This window comes from Ptiloglossa arizonensis, chromosome 3 (assembly GCF_051014685.1).
Source record: "Ptiloglossa arizonensis isolate GNS036 chromosome 3, iyPtiAriz1_principal, whole genome shotgun sequence".
Classification (NCBI taxonomy): domain Eukaryota; kingdom Metazoa; phylum Arthropoda; class Insecta; order Hymenoptera; family Colletidae; genus Ptiloglossa; species Ptiloglossa arizonensis.
In genome coordinates, this window is record NC_135050.1 from 29,229,856 (window position 1) to 29,249,060 (window position 19,205).

At 44.4% G+C, this 19,205-nt stretch overlaps 1 protein-coding gene across 6 annotated transcripts in view; it reads left to right on the forward strand.

Annotated features, from left to right (window-relative positions):
• The window catches only part of Ccap-r (Crustacean cardioactive peptide receptor), an 80,390-nt gene extending 63,107 nt beyond the window's left edge, over nt 1-17,283 (forward strand). For 5 of the 6 annotated variants that reach the window (XM_076306963.1, XM_076306959.1, XM_076306961.1 and 2 more), the window contains exons 3-8: nt 2,186-2,321; nt 7,241-7,438; nt 9,835-9,929; nt 10,324-10,576; nt 14,698-14,878; nt 15,782-17,283. In XM_076306963.1, coding sequence (XP_076163078.1) covers nt 2,186-2,321; nt 7,241-7,438; nt 9,835-9,929; nt 10,324-10,576; nt 14,698-14,878; nt 15,782-15,977 — 1,059 coding nt within the window. In that variant the 3' untranslated portion in view covers nt 15,978-17,283. Of the gene's footprint in view, nt 1-2,185; nt 2,322-7,240; nt 7,439-9,834; nt 9,930-10,310; nt 10,577-14,697; nt 14,879-15,781 lie in introns of all 6 variants that reach the window. The other variant, XM_076306964.1, reaches the window with a different exon arrangement.
• Nucleotides 17,284-19,205: the final 1,922 nt, after the last annotated feature.

Genomic DNA, 19,205 nt, shown 5'->3' on the forward strand with positions numbered 1-19,205 from the left:
TAAATTTCTGTCTTAACGATCCCAACCCACTTTGCAACGGGATTCCAACGTGGGCGTGTATCGAAATGGAAACTAATAATCTGCCATTGAATCCAGAAGGGCAGGTCGACGACTTCCGAGGCTGCGCGGGACCGATCGAACGTGTTCGCCCGAGACATCGATTTTCCATAAATGACCGATGTCGTCAAATCCCCTGGAAATACCGTTCGACTGGATCCCAGCCACCGACCAACTTCTATTTTGCGGTCGACGCGTTCCACGATTTACGTACCGTCAATTTCGACACCCGCTTAACCCCGAACTTTCCTCGATATCCCCGACGCGAAACGCGCCAACGATTCCCGGGCTTTCTTCCGGCCGGTCACTCGACGAACGAATACACGAAATATGAGAAAAGATCGCTTCCGACCGAGAACTTTTGCCCTACCGACAAACGAAAAACTCGACGATCAAGCGGAACGGTCACGGACAAGAACGACGAAACTTTTATCTCTGTTCGTACGCGGAACCTTAAACGCGGGTTCGTTAAAGTAGAAGTCGTCGGTGAACTTTTACGAAATTATTCGAATTCAAAATTCCCGCGCTGTTTAAACGCGAGCACTTCCGACGAGAAAGTTTTACGATCTTGCTGTTTCAAAATGACGAAATTGGTATCGAGGAACTATCGATATTAATTGTTTATAGTTGGAACACGATTCTTGTAACATTTCGTTTTTTAATATACTTATAAATACTTGCACCAAGGAGAACCTGATCCCAGATCGAAACGCTTCTTACGAGTCAATTTTCATACGCTTGTAATCTTTCACCCGAGGATGTATCCATTTTTTATTCGTAATCAATATTATATTGAGTTGCTCGGAAAGTCATTTCGTTCTTTTTGGTGGAAACGAAACACGATTTTTTTAGAGCGTGTAAACATTTTATTAAATTATATATTCTCCATTTTGGAAAACGAAACGACTTTCCGAACAACCCAATATATATTCGTAAACACTTGGACCAAGACGCACCAAAAATTCGAAACGCTCATCACGAGCAAAGTTTAATGCGCGAACATCGATTTAACCGGGTTTCAATCGTTTCCCCGGCATAGGCCGTGCGATTGCACAGTCGCTGAATCTGAATTACATTCCACGGTGTTTCCCGTATGTTCACCTGGCTGTGTCACAAATTGCTCGTTCGCCGCTTTAATAATTCCGTCACGGAGGGAATTTCTCGCAGAGACATCGATTGCTCGTTCTACGTCTAACCGCGCCGAGCGGAAACGGAGAGCGTTAACGAGCACCGATCCCGAACGACGAATCGTCTCGGTACGTTGCGAATATTTCGGCGTCGCCCTCGGTGACGTTTCGCTTACTCGTAATTATCCCGGCTAATAAATACCGTTGGCCCGATAGGCGTTGATTTACGAGGAAAGCCCGCGATCGTGGAAGACCGACGACGATAACCTGTCCCTCCCACCAACGTTCTTGCAAGAATCGCGTTTCGGTACGATTTTATCGCGTGTTCGCGCGAACGAGTCGATTAACCAAAAATATCGTGTTTCCGGTCGAGGAAAAGGAAACCGACGAAAGAATCACAACGATCGGTAAAGATAAAAACGATCCTTGTTTTTCTTCGTTTTTTCTAACCTCCTAACCTCCCATAATAATAACCTCTTTCGATACAGTTTCTCCTCTTCGCGAATTCAATTCAGTTTTCCGCGTACCTTCATTGTGTTTCGTAAATGATTCGTTTTATTTATTTATTCGTAGACCACGCTAAGATAGAAACGTCAACATATATACAGAGATTTGATACGACGACTTACCGAAACGTTGACCGCTGTACGAGAAAATATTTCGAGCACAAATTGTTCAGTATCGAGGGGACCGTGCACGCTACGGTAATCGGTTTTATAAACGAGTTATCTAATATTTCCTGCCGAATTTCAATAGAGCATCGAATTTTCCGTAAAAAAGGAGTGGGTTAAATAGGATTCAAGTTGTGTCTTCGAGTTGTGTATCTCGATTTGTATATTTTCGTTGAAAATTTGTTCGCCATACCGCGTCGATTATTGTCCCGTGGACATTGCTACAGAATGCGTTTAAAATTACCTGAATTTGAAAACCTCCGTCCTTCTTGTCCGTTAGATTCGTTCTTTCGCCAGATTTCTTACAAGCTATTGTTTCTTTTATTGCAGACGGAACAATTCACGGTTTTGTGGCTGCTGTTCGCGATGATAGTCGTGGGTAATATCGCGGTGCTGATTGGTCTCTTGTGGGGCAAACGACGGAAAACACGGATGGACTTTTTTATCAAGCAACTGGCACTCGCAGGTAAGTTGTCTCGTTTCCTGTATCGAGAACTCGTAAATCGATCAACGATCGAGGATAACCATTTCGTTTATTAATAGTAAAAGTTACTACTGGGTGTAGGGTTATTTTTATTAATAGTAAAAATCACTAGTATCGGGGACAAAATTTAAGTTGGTAATGGGAGTGGAGAACGTCCCGCCAACCACGTGATTAAAATATGCGCGGTAAAGCGTTTGCGAGAGCTAAACCTAATTTATTTTTATATTTTATAGAAATATTTGTAGTTTATTCTTATATTTTGTCTTTCGATTGACGTGAACAATGCGTTAATTTATTGCGTAACCTCCGACACACTGATACCATCGAATAGTGTTTCTGCGACGCTATTTATTTATTTATTTTACGACAGCCCCTTGATATACCAAGTATAAATATAAGAGATAAAAATGATATTCAAAGAAATAAGCAAACCTGTATAAAAGTGTATGCATAATACTAAATCCTACATAAAATACGACAGAAGTATAAAAAGTAGCTTTGCGATAAAAGTTACGATGTAATAATGTAACCTAATTCGAGTAAACTGTCAATGTCAGTAATCGACAAATCTAAGAAAGGTATGAAAATTATATTTACCAAATAGCCTGCGACGGTGTCCGATATAAATTAACGAAGAAAGTGTCGGATTTCTTCCAGGCGCGTAGAACTTGCTTAAATTCGTAAGAAGCGAGGTTATGGCACCGAGTAAAAACGATTCGCGCGTAATGCAAGAATCGTATGTCAAACGCGTCGTAAAAAGGTGGAGATTATTTTTAACCGACGTAACTTTACCGTTAAAGTTTCGAAAGAACCAGCATCTCGTGGCAGAAGTTCCGGGAAACGCTTCGGTTCCATAGCAGCTTGCGGCTTGCGGCGATGATACGAGAGCAACGCAATATAGAGGGTAGATCGAGCGCCTCTAACGAGCCTCGGTAAAAACGATCGACAGAGTGTAAACACCGCAGATAGACGAAACTCGAGTTATAGAGTCATAAAGATTTATAAGCGTATTTTATGCTACCGTTCGAACGACAACAGATTGCAGTCTTCGAAGAAATATTCGACGTTGATGCGACAAAGTTGTCCACGGTGAAATAAATCGAACGAACAGTTCTCGTCGACCCGCATAAGTATAATATAATAGTTTCGCGCCCGTAAATATTTGAACGGTTAAGCGGGAAAATATAAAATCAACATACGGACGATTCAAAACTCCTCCCCTCTTCGTTATAACGACTCTAATTGGACTTTCATTAAAGATATACGATATTGATCGTTTCTCTCCTATTCCAGCATTTCTCGATCGTTAATTTTGCCAACCACACTCTCCCCGCCCATATTTTTCTTCTATTACTCTACGGTTTAATATCTCCTCTGAGCTACCGCACATGGAAATGAACCACGATCGTTTTTTCTTGGATTCTTCGAACGACAATCGACCGAATATGTTGCAACGTAAATCGATAATTTATTTATTCATTTACTAACGTATAAAATACCAAAGATGAAACTGCGTTTCCACAATGATAGGTGATAATTTTATTATACGGGGATGTTGATTGGCTCCGCGTAGTGGTTGCGCGTCGACTCTTTTGAAATGCTTCTTCATTGTGCTTTCTCATTTTTTTCTCTCGTATTGTACGTTCCGCGGCATCCGCTCGCAACACATCCATTGTGCGTCTTGAGAAGTTCCGCGCCCGAAAGTGGAAGCAGAGATGAACACTCAGGTCGTAACTTCAGGGTGGCCTTCGTCTCCTCTGCTCGAAACGTCCTGCAGCCACTGTTGCACGATCGTGGCTCTTAAATGAAATAACGCAGCCCCGAAAATGCTCCCGCTAATTGTACAACGTTGCAACGATACTTGCAGATGGTATCGTGAAGCGAAATTCGCGAAATATACGACACGGATTTACGTCACGCTTAACGCATCATTTAATAGACGTATCTAAATTTCAATTCTCTTCTCGACCTAATTCGTATCTAATATTCCAACGTTATCTGTTCATTGTTGTCCAACGAGTTACTCGTTCACTCGAAAACTTGTAAATAATCAAATAGTAAAAATAGTCCGTACAAGTGTGCAGATATTTAATGCAAGTATCGACCGTAAGTTTTGGGATCCTTGTAGAATACGTTTGAATATCAAAATATTAGTCGAAATTTCTCCAAATCGTATATTTCAAAATACTTTCTCGACTTTATCGGGTGAAATAATTCGATGCAACTGTACATGGGACATTAATTAAAAACGAGCTGCAATTAGACACTGTCGACAACCTGACCGTGAAAACAATGTAATAAGAGCGCAATGAAAGAATAACGCCCAAAGGGAAGAGAAGAGAAAAGAGAATAACGTAGGAAATAAGAATAAATACATAGCGCTACGTTAATAAAAGGAAAAAGTAACGCAAAATGAATTAAAATGGAATAACGAACGGAATACGGAGTTCGGAGACAACGAAAGGAAAAACGTTCCAATAAGAATAACATAATTACCATTGGAAAAAAAAAAAAGAAAGGCTCCACGATGAACGCTGCTCGTTCGATGGAGCAAAAAATTACGTCGTACGCGTTCACGTTTATGGAAATTCGTAAATATACGAACTCGCGCCACGTTCTCGGAACGGGGAGAGTGCACCGGAAGGAATCTATCGCGCCGCTATCTACAAGTCGAAGCGAGCGAAAAAGCAAAGATAAACGTAGATCCGGAAGCGGCGTCTTCGTTCGGTCTAATTTTCTTTGCGGCGCGTTGTATCGATCTCCGTGTCGATACTCGAGGAGAGAGAGGTGTACGCGAGCGGGAGAACGCGCCGAAATATAAGCGACGTTTTACAGGCCGTATAATGTTCGACGAACGTAAACCATCCTGTCCATCCAATGACAATGGTCTCCGCTGGTGGCCGTAAAACGAATCGAACGACGCGTAAAGGAAAGGCCGTGTATCGGAAAACGAGCATCGAGGCGCGAAGTTTCTTGTTTCCCGCGCGTAAAGCGGCCGCGTAAGCGAGGAACACGTAGCAACCGGAAAGGAAAACGGCTCGAAGGTGAAATCGTTCGCGCATTGCTTTCGATGTTACAGCGACTTCCGCTTTATCGCGTACGGGGGTGGGCGCGTTTATTGTTTCACAGTATAGGTGCAAGATGAGTGAAACAACGGGGAAACGTTTCACGCACGTGGCCCTAGACGAGGAGAAAAATATATATATATATTTTGTTTGTTCGTTACCACACTTTCGAAGCGCAGAAATAATCGATGGCGAGTGACGCAAGTTACGTATACCGAACCTTCTTTCCACTGTATCCGGATTCTTTTACTCGATAATAGAATTATCGAGTTGCTCGGAAAATTTCGTTTTCCAAAATGGGGAATATGTAATTTAATCAAATGTTTACACACTCTGGAAAAATCGTGTTTCATTTTTATCGAAACAAAACGAAACGACTTTCCGAACAACCCAATAGTAACCTCGAGCGATTTTAGCCCCAAACCTCTCCTATAGCTGCATCTTGCTTTTTTTTTTTATCGGGTGGTTCGGAAAGTCATTTCATTTTTTTTTCGGTGAAAATGACACACGATTTTTTTAGAGCGGTGATCCGAGGTAACGAAGCCATTCGTAGAAATTAAATATCGAGAGTCGTCGCACAAGCGACGTTCAACGAGCGAGGGAACAGTGCAAAGCGACAAAGAGGGATTTCCAGAGAGATCGAGTCGTCGCGAGTCCCGTGGATCATCGTAATCTACGCGTCATCGAATCGGTGAACATCCACGCGCTAGTACAAAGACGACGCGGGTTCGATCAAAGCGCCGAGACAAGCGGCCATCCGGACGTCGAGATTTTTAAAGCGGCCGCGCTCGTTTACGAGCGAGTAACAACCTGGTCCGGTCCGCTTTAAAAGAAAAGGGAGCGCGTCGTAAAATTCAAATTTTGCTCCACGGTCCGTGCACCATTCTCGCCCCCCCCCCCCCCCCCCTATAGCGATAAATTACACGGAATACGAAGGTGTGGAGTTTAAATCGTTCTTCGAGAATCGTTCGCGATCCGTAGCCAGAGATCGATTAAATCATTCATCGATACTCGCGCGGCGGCGTTCGGTCGCCGTAATCCGAGTTATTGTAGGGCGATAAGCGTCAAATCGAATTTCAATATCGTGGAGAATATACGCGCGGGACGCGCCACGGCTCGACCGATGGGTACGTGGGGTGAAATCTTCCACTTGGAGAGGATTTTTTCTTTTTTTACGGGGGACCGGAACGGGGCGTTCGGACTCGCGAGACTCGATACGATATCCTTTAAACCGCTACTTTATAGGGTAACAGTTCTCACGTCGACGCGAGGCGAGGCGAGGCGAGGCGAGGCGGCGAATCGAGCAGCTCGTAAAGCGCGCGAGTCGTTCTAGTCGCCTTTTGCTCCTGGAACATTGTGGCGCGTTATAACGTACGACGTATGCGCGACAACGTGAAATACCGGAGGATTCGGAGGAAATTGAACTCCTCGTCTCGTTGAAACGAGTTTCCTACGTACACAACGCGCGCGCGGGTTTCACGTTGTAAAGAAAATACGTCGAGGACTCTTCGGTGCACCGATACATCTTCGCGCGTAATTAACAAAGTTGTATCGGCTTACCATCGGAGAGTACTCGTTCCCATCGGTGAATTCTTCGCGGGAGAAGAAAGAAAGGAAGACGTTGGATCGACTCTGTGCTTAATCGGGCCGTGATCGTTCGGTGACACTTTAAAAGTGGAATTCGCGGTTAACCAACGCGTCGCTTCTTCGAGACAGGCTTGCTCAAGTTCCGCGCGTTCGTTCATTCGTAAATTAAGTGGATGCCGCCTGGTGGCTGTTTAATAATAGCGTCACGATGAATCATCTCGCCACGTTGCATTGCATATCTTGTTGCAGATTTATTGGTCGGCTTGATATCCGTTCTAACGGATATAGTTTGGAGAACGACGGTGACCTGGCACGCGGGGAACATCGCCTGCAAGCTGATAAGGTTCATGCAGGCAGTCGTTACCTACAGTTCCACGTATGTGTTGGTCGCGTTGTCGATCGACCGATACGATGCCATCACTCGACCGATGAACTTCACCGGCAGGTGTAAGTACGCTAATTGCTCGCACGATCCCTTCTTACCGGTTAGAAACGAGCGAAACGGTCGATTCCCGGCCAGCTCGGTCCGGTTTCGTAATTGTTTCCGTTTCACCGAACAAGGAAGCACGTAATACCGGGTGTATCTCGGAGTTCGTGGTCTCGATGCCCGCCGGATAAAGGGATTCGGGAGAAAATGGGAACCGAGGTGTATACCCACGCGTGGGAGTTGATTTCCCAAATGGAATTACGATGTCGAGTCGAAGAAAAAGATACCTCGGCGAGAGCTCGCGAGACCGCTTCCCAGTACGTGTATCCGTTTAAATAACAATCGTGCTCGCTGTCTCGCGTTCGAAACGTTGAAACGTACGAAACGCATCATCGTCACCGATACGTCCGATTCGTTAACCGGGGAAGCCGAGATCTTGAAACTTGACACGAATCGGAGTCGACGGTCCTCGTTACCTTCGATTCGTTTCGCGGTTCGGTGAAAATACGAGTGACCCGCGTCCCGGGTCTTCGATATCGGGTAAACGATATTTTCCTCGAAACTCGGTATCGCGTTCGAAGTATCGGTGTATAAGTAAGCGGCATCGTTATCTTCTTGGATTCGTTGGCGAATGCATCAAGGTACGGCGAAACGCCGTCTACTGCAGACGCGGCGACGTTTCACAATTTCACCGCCACCACCACCACCACCACCATCGCGGGCAAACGGTGATTCAGAGGTCTTGGTGGTTTTCTGGAGAGGTAGTAAAGCTTCCCTTCTTCTTCCGCGTGCATCTCGAGAGCGCAGTCGTATTTACTGCTAGCCAAGAAATCGCTTTCAGTCGCCGGACTACCGAGAGCGTAACGGTTTTATTTTCATTTTATTCCATCGGGCTATAACGCTCCTCCGGGTACCGTAAGAAACGCGGCTGCGGCGACAACGCGGGTCGAAAGGTGAAAAACCGTAACGAAATAAAACGCGAACAACATTCTTCGCGGCGTTAACGACGGCCCTCGCCATCGATGACGGGACATTAGCGAACCCACGCTGAGACACTCTTCGAATGATGTTTTTTTCCTTTCTGTTTGAGCTTGTTTCTATTTTTCTTTTTTTTTCTTTCCTCTCCACGAGCTGTAAATTCGGAACTTGTGTCTCGCGGTAGCGCTGCTTCGATAAGGCGCTGTCGATTTTTGCTACGCGCGAAAGTCGAACGACGACGTAAGTTTAGAATTTTTTTTTCCGGTGAAAATTTAAAATAATTGAATTCGATCGGTACGAATAATAATAAAGCATCGTTAACGTAAGTTTAGAATTTTTTTTCCGGGGAAAATTTAAAATAATTGAATTCGATCGGTACGAATAATAATAAAGCATCGTTAACGTAAGTTTAGAATTTTTTTTCCAGGGAAAATTTAAAATAATTGAATTCGATCGGTACGAATAATAATAAGGCATCTTTTTTTCAATAATTTCTATCGAGCGATGATATTCTATCGGCCCGAATAACGAATTACCTTCTCGCGAGGATTGAATTGATAGATGAACTCTAAAGACTGATATTTAAAATATGTAAGTTTGCATCGCGGATAGAAGAATGTTAATAAATCGCATAGGGAGCCACGTGATTCGCGTTTCAAAGTATATAAGATTTAGATTCGAAATATAATAGTATCTCGTAGTCGTATCGAAGAAAGCTGAAACGATCGCGGGGGAAACTGTTGTAAAATCGATTGCGAGAAAGTTACTCGATGAGCACGAAACAAAATCCCTTCGATCGAACTTCAAAGGTACAAACGTCGCGATTCGTTTGCACCATCGACACGTAAAATTACGTTTTCGGCGTTACGCGACACCGTAGCTAATTATCCGTTGCTGATTTGGATTTAATCTCGACAAGCTGTAACGAAGAGTATCGTTTCGTAAAATCTCATTAACGTCCACTCTTGGCGCTCGATGAAATTTCCACTTGGAATTTTGCTTGACGCCGCCCAGACGGTTTCCTTTTCTCGCGCGTACAAAACGAGACTCTTAACGAACCGCGTTAATAACGATCGCGTTAAAACCACCGAGATAAAAACGTATCGTTACGTTGAAGCAACGAAACAGCTTCGAAGAAGTTCGTTTATTGCATCGGCACGCACGGTCCCGATCCTTTTTCTTATTTTTCTCTATTACCCGGCAGCTGCAGCGAAAGTTTCGCGCGCGACGAACCGTGCGAAACTTCCCGAAACTTTTGGAATCCAGAAACCTACATCTGTTCATTCACTTTGGAGCACAGGATGCACCGCGAACGTCGAAGTCGTTTACAAGATGGCTATACCTTTCCCCGGTCCCGTTATCCTCTACCGCGCAATATCCGTCGAAGCTGAATCAGAATCACGGAAATCTAAACAATGATTTAACTTTTTAATAACAGGGTGGAGAGCCAGAGCTTTGGTGGTTGCCGCCTGGGGCCTCTCGGTGCTGTTCAGCGTTCCCATCATATTCCTTTACGAAGAGAAACTTGTTCAGGTAATATATTCTATCGAGAAACGAAATTTCTTACGCGTGGCTACACCAACGGTAACTTCGTCGACGAGGAAGAAATGTACGTGAAAAAAATTGACGGTACGACCCGCTTCAAATTCGATTCGAGATTCAAGATCGAAGAGAAACTTTCTCTTTTCGGAACTCGAAGATTTATACCGTTTACTCGCAAACTACGTAACTTCGTGAAACTTGAAAATTTCTATCGGAATATTTGCTCGAGAAGTACGCAAAGTAAAGGACAAGGTACAGGTCTTCGCTCGTCGCGCACCGTTTCCACGAAAGCGAATAGAATCGATTCAATAGACGAGTTACTTGACCGCGTATTTTCTACAAATCGGCCGTATTACGAGCATAATCGGGCAGGATGGTTTGCCAGGGCAAAACTCAATGTTGGATACAACTGAGCCCGTACAGCTGGAGGATCTACATGAGCCTGGTCAGCGTTACCCTCTTTGTAGCCCCTGCTCTGATAATAGGAGGCTGTTACACTGTGATCGTAGCTACTATATGGTCGCAAGGAGGGGCGTTACGACAAGGACCAACCAGGGATACCAGAAGAGCATCGTCCAGAGGACTTATTCCCAGAGCGAAAGTCAAGACGGTCAAGATGACCCTCGTCATAGTATTTGGTGAGTAAAGAATAACGATCGAACGAGGGTGTGTACGATTTAGGTCGGATTTCGAGGGGAGTTTGCACCGCTGCTCTCGAAACTTAAGAACCGACGCGAAATGTTACCGCAAACCACCAATTTACATTGCAAATCTACAACAAAGAGCTCGGAACGCAAATTTGTTTCACGCGAGAAACGATAATCGTAAAAACTTTTGTCCGTGACCGCGCCTCATCCGCAATGAAAATGAGGTTTTTGTCTCGAGGAATTAAACAGTTGCTAATATCCGATTCACCTAGCGTATATTTAAGAAAATGTGACTCGGCCGTGCGACGAATAAAATTTCATTTTAATTTTTCCTCATCGGAGGGTATAATTTATTTAGTCGGCGACCTTTCCGCGCTCGTTTTCGTAACCCTCCGTGGTTATGAAATTAAATGTTTAAATAAATTTGCCGAAGAACGACCAATCCCGTTGCTTGTTAATTTCGATTACGTATACGAAAAGGTCAGTTCGTTTCTGCGGGGAATAAAACCGGCGCAACTTCGTGTTGGAATAATTTATAAGCGAGTATTTAAAATTGCTTTTTATTATCGTCGATTGAGAATATGTAGCGAATTGTATGTTGCGTTTTACGTGAGAACAATTTTTTACTCGTGTCCATCCGCAAGGTTATTAATACGTTTCGTTAAAAAGTACATACCGTTGGGAGATTTTTATATTTAGACGACCGTGTAAAAATACACGTCTAAAGAGGTAAAACGATAAATAACCCAACGTACTTGAAACAGAGAAACCGTTAACCGTACAAATATTACGGTAAAAAGTTATAAAAATTTAATGAACGCAAGTAGTTCAACTTCTGGAACGACCAAAGTTATCCGACGATTGAAACTGCGTTTATCGACGGCAATAAAATGTAACAACGATCCTTTCCATCCCTGTCCGACTCTTTCGTACGATTATATTTGCACGACGTAAAAAGCTACGCGCCGAGGAGATAAGCGAAAATGGTTTTCGAGATCTCTCGAACTTCTCGCGCAAATCGCTGCGTTGCTGAGTATGCAAACAGGGGGAATTCGCGTTTGATATTTTATTGTAAGGATCTTAGAATACCTACTCCACCAATTGAAACTATATTTTCACGTTTATCCGTCCTATCGATCTAAGAAATTATTTTCAATTCCGATCGTTCTGGACAAATATTCCAACTGCCATCCTAACAGAACCTGGTACACTTTAACAAGGTTCCAGAATAAATGAAAACATTATCTCACATCGCTCGACCTTAGCGACCTCGGAAAATATTCAAAGTTTCGTTCACTCGATCGACTGAGAAAGTACTGGAGAATGAAAAGAAATTCGATAACTGTTTCCGTGCTCGATCGAAAGGACGTTTTGCACGCGGGAAAAACACACACACGCAAAATAAAGACAAACGCGTAACACGGTTTGCGACGTAAACCGATCGTGATTCGATTGCTTCTAAGCGTTCGATATTAGTTAATAACGTTGACGAATGAACGGAATTGTTGGTACTGTAACTAACCTTGGGGGATAACGATGCCAGCGATATTTGTCAAACACTGTACAACTCTCGAGATCTCGTCGTTCAAAGGACCATCGTCTTTCCCTTTATTCCTCGAGGGAACGGTTTTACGTGTAGCAGGGATTGCTTCCTCTAATCAGATTCGCTTCTCGGCGATGCCACCCGATGTAATTTCCACTTTTTTTCCTTTCGTTCGACTGACAGAAAAACGTACCAAGGGACACTCGTCGATCCGAACAACTCGTCTCGATGCCGTTTTTAAAATCGAAAAAACTACCGCCATAAATATGGATCGTTTTCTTGCGTAATAACGGACACGAGTCGATGTATCTTGCCGAGAGAATAACGCGATGCTTTACAGGACCTTTACAACCGAGGCTATCTTGAAACAATAATTTTAAAAAGAGGCTATCTCAAACTATCCTGCAACGATTATTTGCGAAATTTCCATCTCGTGAATCACGATTATTTACTTCTAATCCCATTTAATATCGATGAATACGCAAATCGCGAATTACGTTTCCAGTGAAACAGAACGAGACGACAATCTCGTAGTTACCGAGAGTTTCTCTGACCGTTCTCCGTTCCGCCTAATGGATAATACCGAGAACTCGCTCTTTCGCAAAATTTACGCTGAAGAAAGTGTATCGTTTCCCGCTTTTGTAACCATTACTCCCGCTGCGAGAGGAATTAAGTGGTTCTCGTTGTCGAAATATGCGTAACGTGCATATGGGTTCGACGTACTCTCGATCACGTCCGGCGACCTCTTTCGAAACAACAATAAACGCGTTCATCGATTACGAGGAGGACTCTTTGCACAATGCGTTCCTTCGTGTAAGTCATTCCACGGCTTTCACGCGCTTTAGTTGGCCATTAACCGTCCGCGTAGTCACTTTCCGGACAAGAAGATCGTTAAGGGAGTCTCTTCGAATCTCGTTCCGTTTATCAAAGGATCTTTCGCGAATGCAGCTGTCCGACAAACGTAAAAATTCATTTATTCGCTGATCGAGGTGAATTCGAGCTTTCGATTCTATCAGATTCGGTCCGCAAAGTTAATTTCGTTGTAATTCTGTTTACGATAAGGACTGCGAAACGTGTTGTCCAATTGATTGAAATGTCAACGCGGTTGGATAATCCTCTTGACGAAGAGCAGGGGTATAACGCGCAATGCTCTTAGAAACGTGAAGATACTCGCGAAAATGACTTTCAGCTACTTCGATTTTTCTCCATAAATTTGAGACGAACGTTTTTCGTTACGACGATGCAAAATAACCGTGTACGTACGTTTCTCTACAGCAAACACCTCTATTGTTAACCCCCGGTTGAAAAATATATGAGCACAGCGCCGATGAAGAGTATCGTTCCGATGAACATTCCGTTTTAAAATTGTTTGCCATTGTTCCGAATCCGTTTAACTAGTCACATTTACCGGAAACACGGTTACGTCAAATCTATTATTCATCGTCTGTTATGAATCGGACACGGGTAAAATTTGATTTCGATTAATAGACGCACGAATGAAAGCACCGTACAGTGTGGAACAATTACTCGATAAAATAGTTGTTTGAAAAAGCTCTTCTTTGTTCCGCGCGAAGGGTAATTTTATTTTATAATTTCGATTGGCCTTTTTTCACGAGCAAACAACTGGTATTGTTCTCATTTTTTTTTTTTTTTCGTTTTATCGAAAAGGTAACGTTCTACCTTAAGTATATGCCCGCGACGAGTATCTGTACGCCGAATTAATCTCTGGTTATTAATCTCGAGAACGAATAGGGTAGAGAACAGTTTCGAGACGATTTTAACGCGAGATTTTTGGCGATCGGACGGACCGCGAAGCATTAAAAAGATACCTCGAGAAGTTCTCAGACGTCTCGCGAACGACATCAAAGTCGTAAGCTCTCGAAGTTCTCGAACGAGGGAGCTTGATTCTCGTAAAGTGTTTTCAGACCGGTAGCAATTGTTCCAACGATTCGTCTTTCGTACGGTCGAGTAGATTCGCGAGAAGACGAAAGTCTCGAACGGCCATGTCCTGCATCGTTATCCGCAACTGCTTCCGGTTATTCCGGCACCGCCACCTTGCCTCGTAGCACGCAAAGATAAACTTTTATCCGATTCCACGTCGTCCTGTTTAATCAGTCGTTTCATGCCATCCGTGTCCACTCGAGGGTAAAATAACAAGTCGGGAAATTCCGTATCGAAATGCTCGCGCTGTTTGCGCTTCGTTTCGATTTCAGGGAAAATCGATGTGCATTCCGTGCGATTGACATTTAAGTCCCGCTCTTTCCTTTCTCGGTAAATTGAGAATCAATTGTTTTCGATTAGAGAGATACCTCCCCGAGATAATTTATTTTACACGGTACACCGGCTCCGAATATTCTTCGGAAAGGGAACGATGAAACCGCCATCGTTACGGACGGAAATTAATTTACTAGATTTCCAATTAGCAGCGCCCTTGAACGATTCGTTCAGATTCCAGGGAGATGGTAACCGTTCTGGACAAGGGAGCCGAAATATATATTATTCTTTACCCGTGAAACAAAGTCGAATAGAAAATCGAATAGTTTACTACACCGTTTCTTCACTGTTTCAGTATTCATTCTCTGCTGGAGCCCGTACATAGTGTTCGACCTCCTCCAGGTTTACGGATACGTGCCAAAAACGCAGACCAACATCGCCGTGGCTACTTTCATTCAAAGCTTAACACCCTTGAACTCGGCCGCCAATCCCATCATATACTGTCTATTCAGCACGTCTTTCTGTAAAACTGTGCGGTGAGTATTCGAAATTAAAAGCTACCGTTCTGCGAATAGTAACCGTTGGGTTGTTCGGAAAGTAATTTCGTTCTCCAAAATGGAGAATATATAATTTAACAAAACGTTTACACGCTCTGATAAAAAATCGTGTTCCATTTTCACCGAAGCAAACGAAATCACTTTCCGAACAACCCGATAGTTTCGAATGTCGAAATACCGTTTCAATATTTGACGAGTATATTTGGATACAATTTACGAGGTATCTTTGAAGCCCAGCAAATAGCATTCCCTTTCGTAAACAGCGACCTCGTTTGATTATTAAAAACGTCTTCCGACCTTTTTCCAAACCGTCGAATCGAGTTCCTATTTACAGACGTGCGGACATTTTCGAAAAGAATCGTTATCGAGTAAACGAGAAAGTCTCTACGATCGAACAGGATCGAGAATCGTAGAGGTGATTCGCGCGAGAATAAGACAAAAGTGCGGAACGAATAATCGAAATCTTGAAACTCGTTACTCCGTAAAATGGAAGCTCGCGCGTGAAAGCAGGTTCGTTCGGCAGCTTCGATTTAATTTTTCACACGGATTCATCCCCTGGCCCAATGTCTCGGACCACGATCTCAGAGATACCAGCATCGGTCCCGGTCGACCAATTCCCTCGCTCCGTAACTTTAATAAGAATCGAACTTCGAAATTCAGCCTTGTTCGAAGGTATCGGGCGCTAAACTTTTAAGATCTTCTTCTCGTTCCTAACTCCCGTCTGAATTCTCCACGAATACACCATCCGAAGGTTCGATCGCGATCCAATGGGGGAAAGAAGCTTCGTCGGTTCTACGACGGAAGAATTTACTTCTCTTGGATACGAATAAGAATCGTTCGAGTCAAAGTTCGCGCGCAAATACAGCGATCGTTATTCGATAGGAACATGCAGGCGATCTCGTGGGTTTCTGGATGGTGCGCGACGAATCCTCATCACTGCTTCGGCACCAGCGGTCCAAACAGTAGCACCAGGACGACAGTGACGACATCCTTGACCGCTCATTCCTCGCGAAGGAGCGGTCACATCGCTATGCTGCACTCCACCGCCAGGAAACGTGTGATGGTGTCTCTCGTATAAGCGGACGATTCAAACTGGACATCCAGGACACTGTACCTGGAACGATGTCGTGGAACTCTCCTGCCAAACGGCTCCCCGGGAGCATCGACGAAGAGACCAAAAGTATTACGCGTCTCTGAAATTACGTTTCTCCGAAGTCGTCCTATTCTTTTCTCATTTTCTTTTTTTTATAACGGAAACACTGCGAGACGACCCTATCCTCGCCGAGTTGTACCAAAGATACGTTAACGATCCTCTCGAGAACACGCGCGAGACGAACGAAAGAAGGAAACATTCTTACGAAACGAAACCGCGAATCCGTGGACCGACGAAAACTGGGAAACGTAATTCGCGAGACGACAAATGCGAGTAAAACGTGTTTCGTTGTTTTTCTTTTCTTTTTTTTTATTCTCACATTTATGCGATCGGTATTCCAAGTTCGATCGTACGTCGCGTATCTTTCGTCCTCTGCTCTGTCCCGTGACATTCCGATCCGGTACGAACGTCGCAGTTACGTCGATGAAAGAAAAAATCGGCAAAGTGGAGAGATACGTAAGAAACGCGACACGTTGGAATAAATTTTCCCACTCGGACAGGGTCGCGCGTCGCTCGTTTAATAAAAATTCAAGAGGACGAAAAGGACATTAGCGCGGCGATCGATCGGTCTACGTGGAAAATGATACGCTCAAAGTATACGTGTACATATATACATAGCGAACGGACGGCAGCTTCGTGTATATACTTACGTGTAACCATAAATGTGTAATATATTAACGTATTCCATCGTTGCGCGATCGTCGCGAAAATGTGTTCACCCTCGGGTGCGCAATCTTGTAATCCAGTTCGCGATCAACGCGACGATAAATCGATACCGATTAGCGATGGGAACGATACTTTTCGATTAGCTTCGATACACGAGACGCGCGATTGTTTCGAAGGTATAAATATATACGGAAACATCGAACGATAACCGATACCTAAACGGCACCCATTACCGTTAATCGTCGACAAAAGATCATCGATCCTCGAGTTTCTATCGCTCGTTGTTCAATCGTTAATTATCTCCGCAAACTCACCGACGTACCCTTATCTTTTATCGGTGTCGTTTAAGAATCCTCCCCGACACTTTCTCTTTCGAGGCGTGTTCAATTTCTTCGAACGACCGGGTGCATAATTAAACATCGAATTGCTCCGTCGTTGTAAGTATCGGTCCCACCGGTTGGTCACAGCGTCTCGAGGTGAATTCTACGAACACGTGTACAGTAAATTGAACGCTCGTCTTTACATCTTCGAGCGATCGTCGGCTTCTCCTGTTCCGCAACCGCGGGGAAAACACTTCGCTTCGACAACGAGTAAGGAATTCGCGTTGAACGTTCGTCGGGTAAGATCTTCGTAGAACCTTCCGGTTCGCGGGAAGGAATTTTTATTCGTATCGCTTTGGATCGTACGAATGTCCGTTGCTCTTGCTCGAGTCTTCGACTTTTGTACCGTTATCGATAGTAATCGAAAAGAAACGAACGCAGAAGGGTGTAACGCGTGCAAATAATCGAATTCGCTGGAAACGCGATGCTAGAAATTTGTATAATCGTTTAGGCGACAGTAGGCAAAGGTGTATTTGTAACTCGTCTATTTATTATTTATTCTACCCTGTTTAAAGTATAAAGACAGAGGGAGAGAACGACACGACTTCGCGTCGTGCGTACGATATTCATATTTTCATTGGTAAGAGATATAATTTGTACATAGTGTCGAATAAACTCGTCCATAATGCGTTACGGCTGTACCGTTTCTCCATTCGTTCCAGAATCTATTTCGTTACGAAACACAGAACTCTCTTTCGTTGAAGACAACAAGAAACGAATATCATCATTGTTATCGATATTATTATTATCGTCGTCCGTTTGAAGTAAAGATCGACCAAATGAACGAATCTCCGAACGAAAATAGTCAACGTTCGTATTCGAATGAAAATATCGATGGAGCGGTCCCATGGTGGTATTACAAAAGTGTATCGGACACTTTTGATAATTTGTCCGATCGCTCTTAACGTTCTAGGGTAAGTAAAACTGTTCGCGAGGAATCCTCTTACCGAGACACATTCTCGTCTTCCTCGCTCCGTGATCGGATCCTCCGGAAAGAAAATCTCCAATTTTCAGTTCCGTGAATACTCTCTCTCGCTGGAATCGGTTCTCGGACACACGATAACCGAGAGATCGAACGCGGTGATCGGACATTGGCCATCGATACGATCGTTTAATCTCGTTCAGTGTTCTCGAGACACGCGCAGACTGAATCACCGCTGTAAATCCATCGAGGCATCCGTTCGCTCGTAGCCTCTCCGCAAACGCGGTTAATGCAACCGATCGCGCGCTAATTCGCGAGTCGCGAGCACGCGAGCACGTTTCGTTCGATATAATTCGGAGCGAGTACGCGGAGCGTTCTCGAGCTCGTAAAGAGTTTACGAGCTCACGGGGCCACGCACACACATCGAGGGAATCGCGCGGAAAGAACCGGGACGCGTTCCCGCCGGTCGAAAACGAAATAAAATTTCGTCGCGTTCCTTCATTTCCTTTTACGGCCTACGTTGCGCCGGTTGTAAAATCCGTCGGCGGCGGAGGCGGAGGCGGAGGCGGCGCCGTGATAAGTCGGTTCCCGCTGGAACGATCGTTTCGCCGTTTTCATTGTCGCTTATTTACTCCAACGGCGTACGAAACGATCCGTCACCAAGAGGACCGAGATTAATTCCGATCCGACCGTACATCACCGAGCTGGTTCTATTCGGCCAGTTTTATTCCGGGAACGACAAATCTTCGAGAGGTCCATTCGGAGCGATCCAGAACTCGTCCGGGAAACCTACGACCTTTCCCGTACCGCGCGTGTAACCCTTGATGGACGTGTATCGGTGCTCTCGTTTCGATGCATTAAAATTTACGCCGAGAACACTCGCGCCCTAGCATCCGTCGCGGATACGACCTGCTCTTGTTTTCCAGGACGTCCCACCCACCGACCGAAGCGACGGGAAAATCAAATTCTCGCGGCACGAAACGCTTCGAGCAGCGCATCATCGCTCGAAACTACTCGAGCGTACACACCACGCGGTGGACATTCTTTTTCGCTCGTGGAAACAACGCGAGCACGTATTTCCGATTAAATATACTTTCATTGGATGTATTTGCCGCCGCGAGAAGACTAAACTCACGCGCAACGATCACTACTGGATTTCTCAAAATTGAAAATATATAGTTTAAT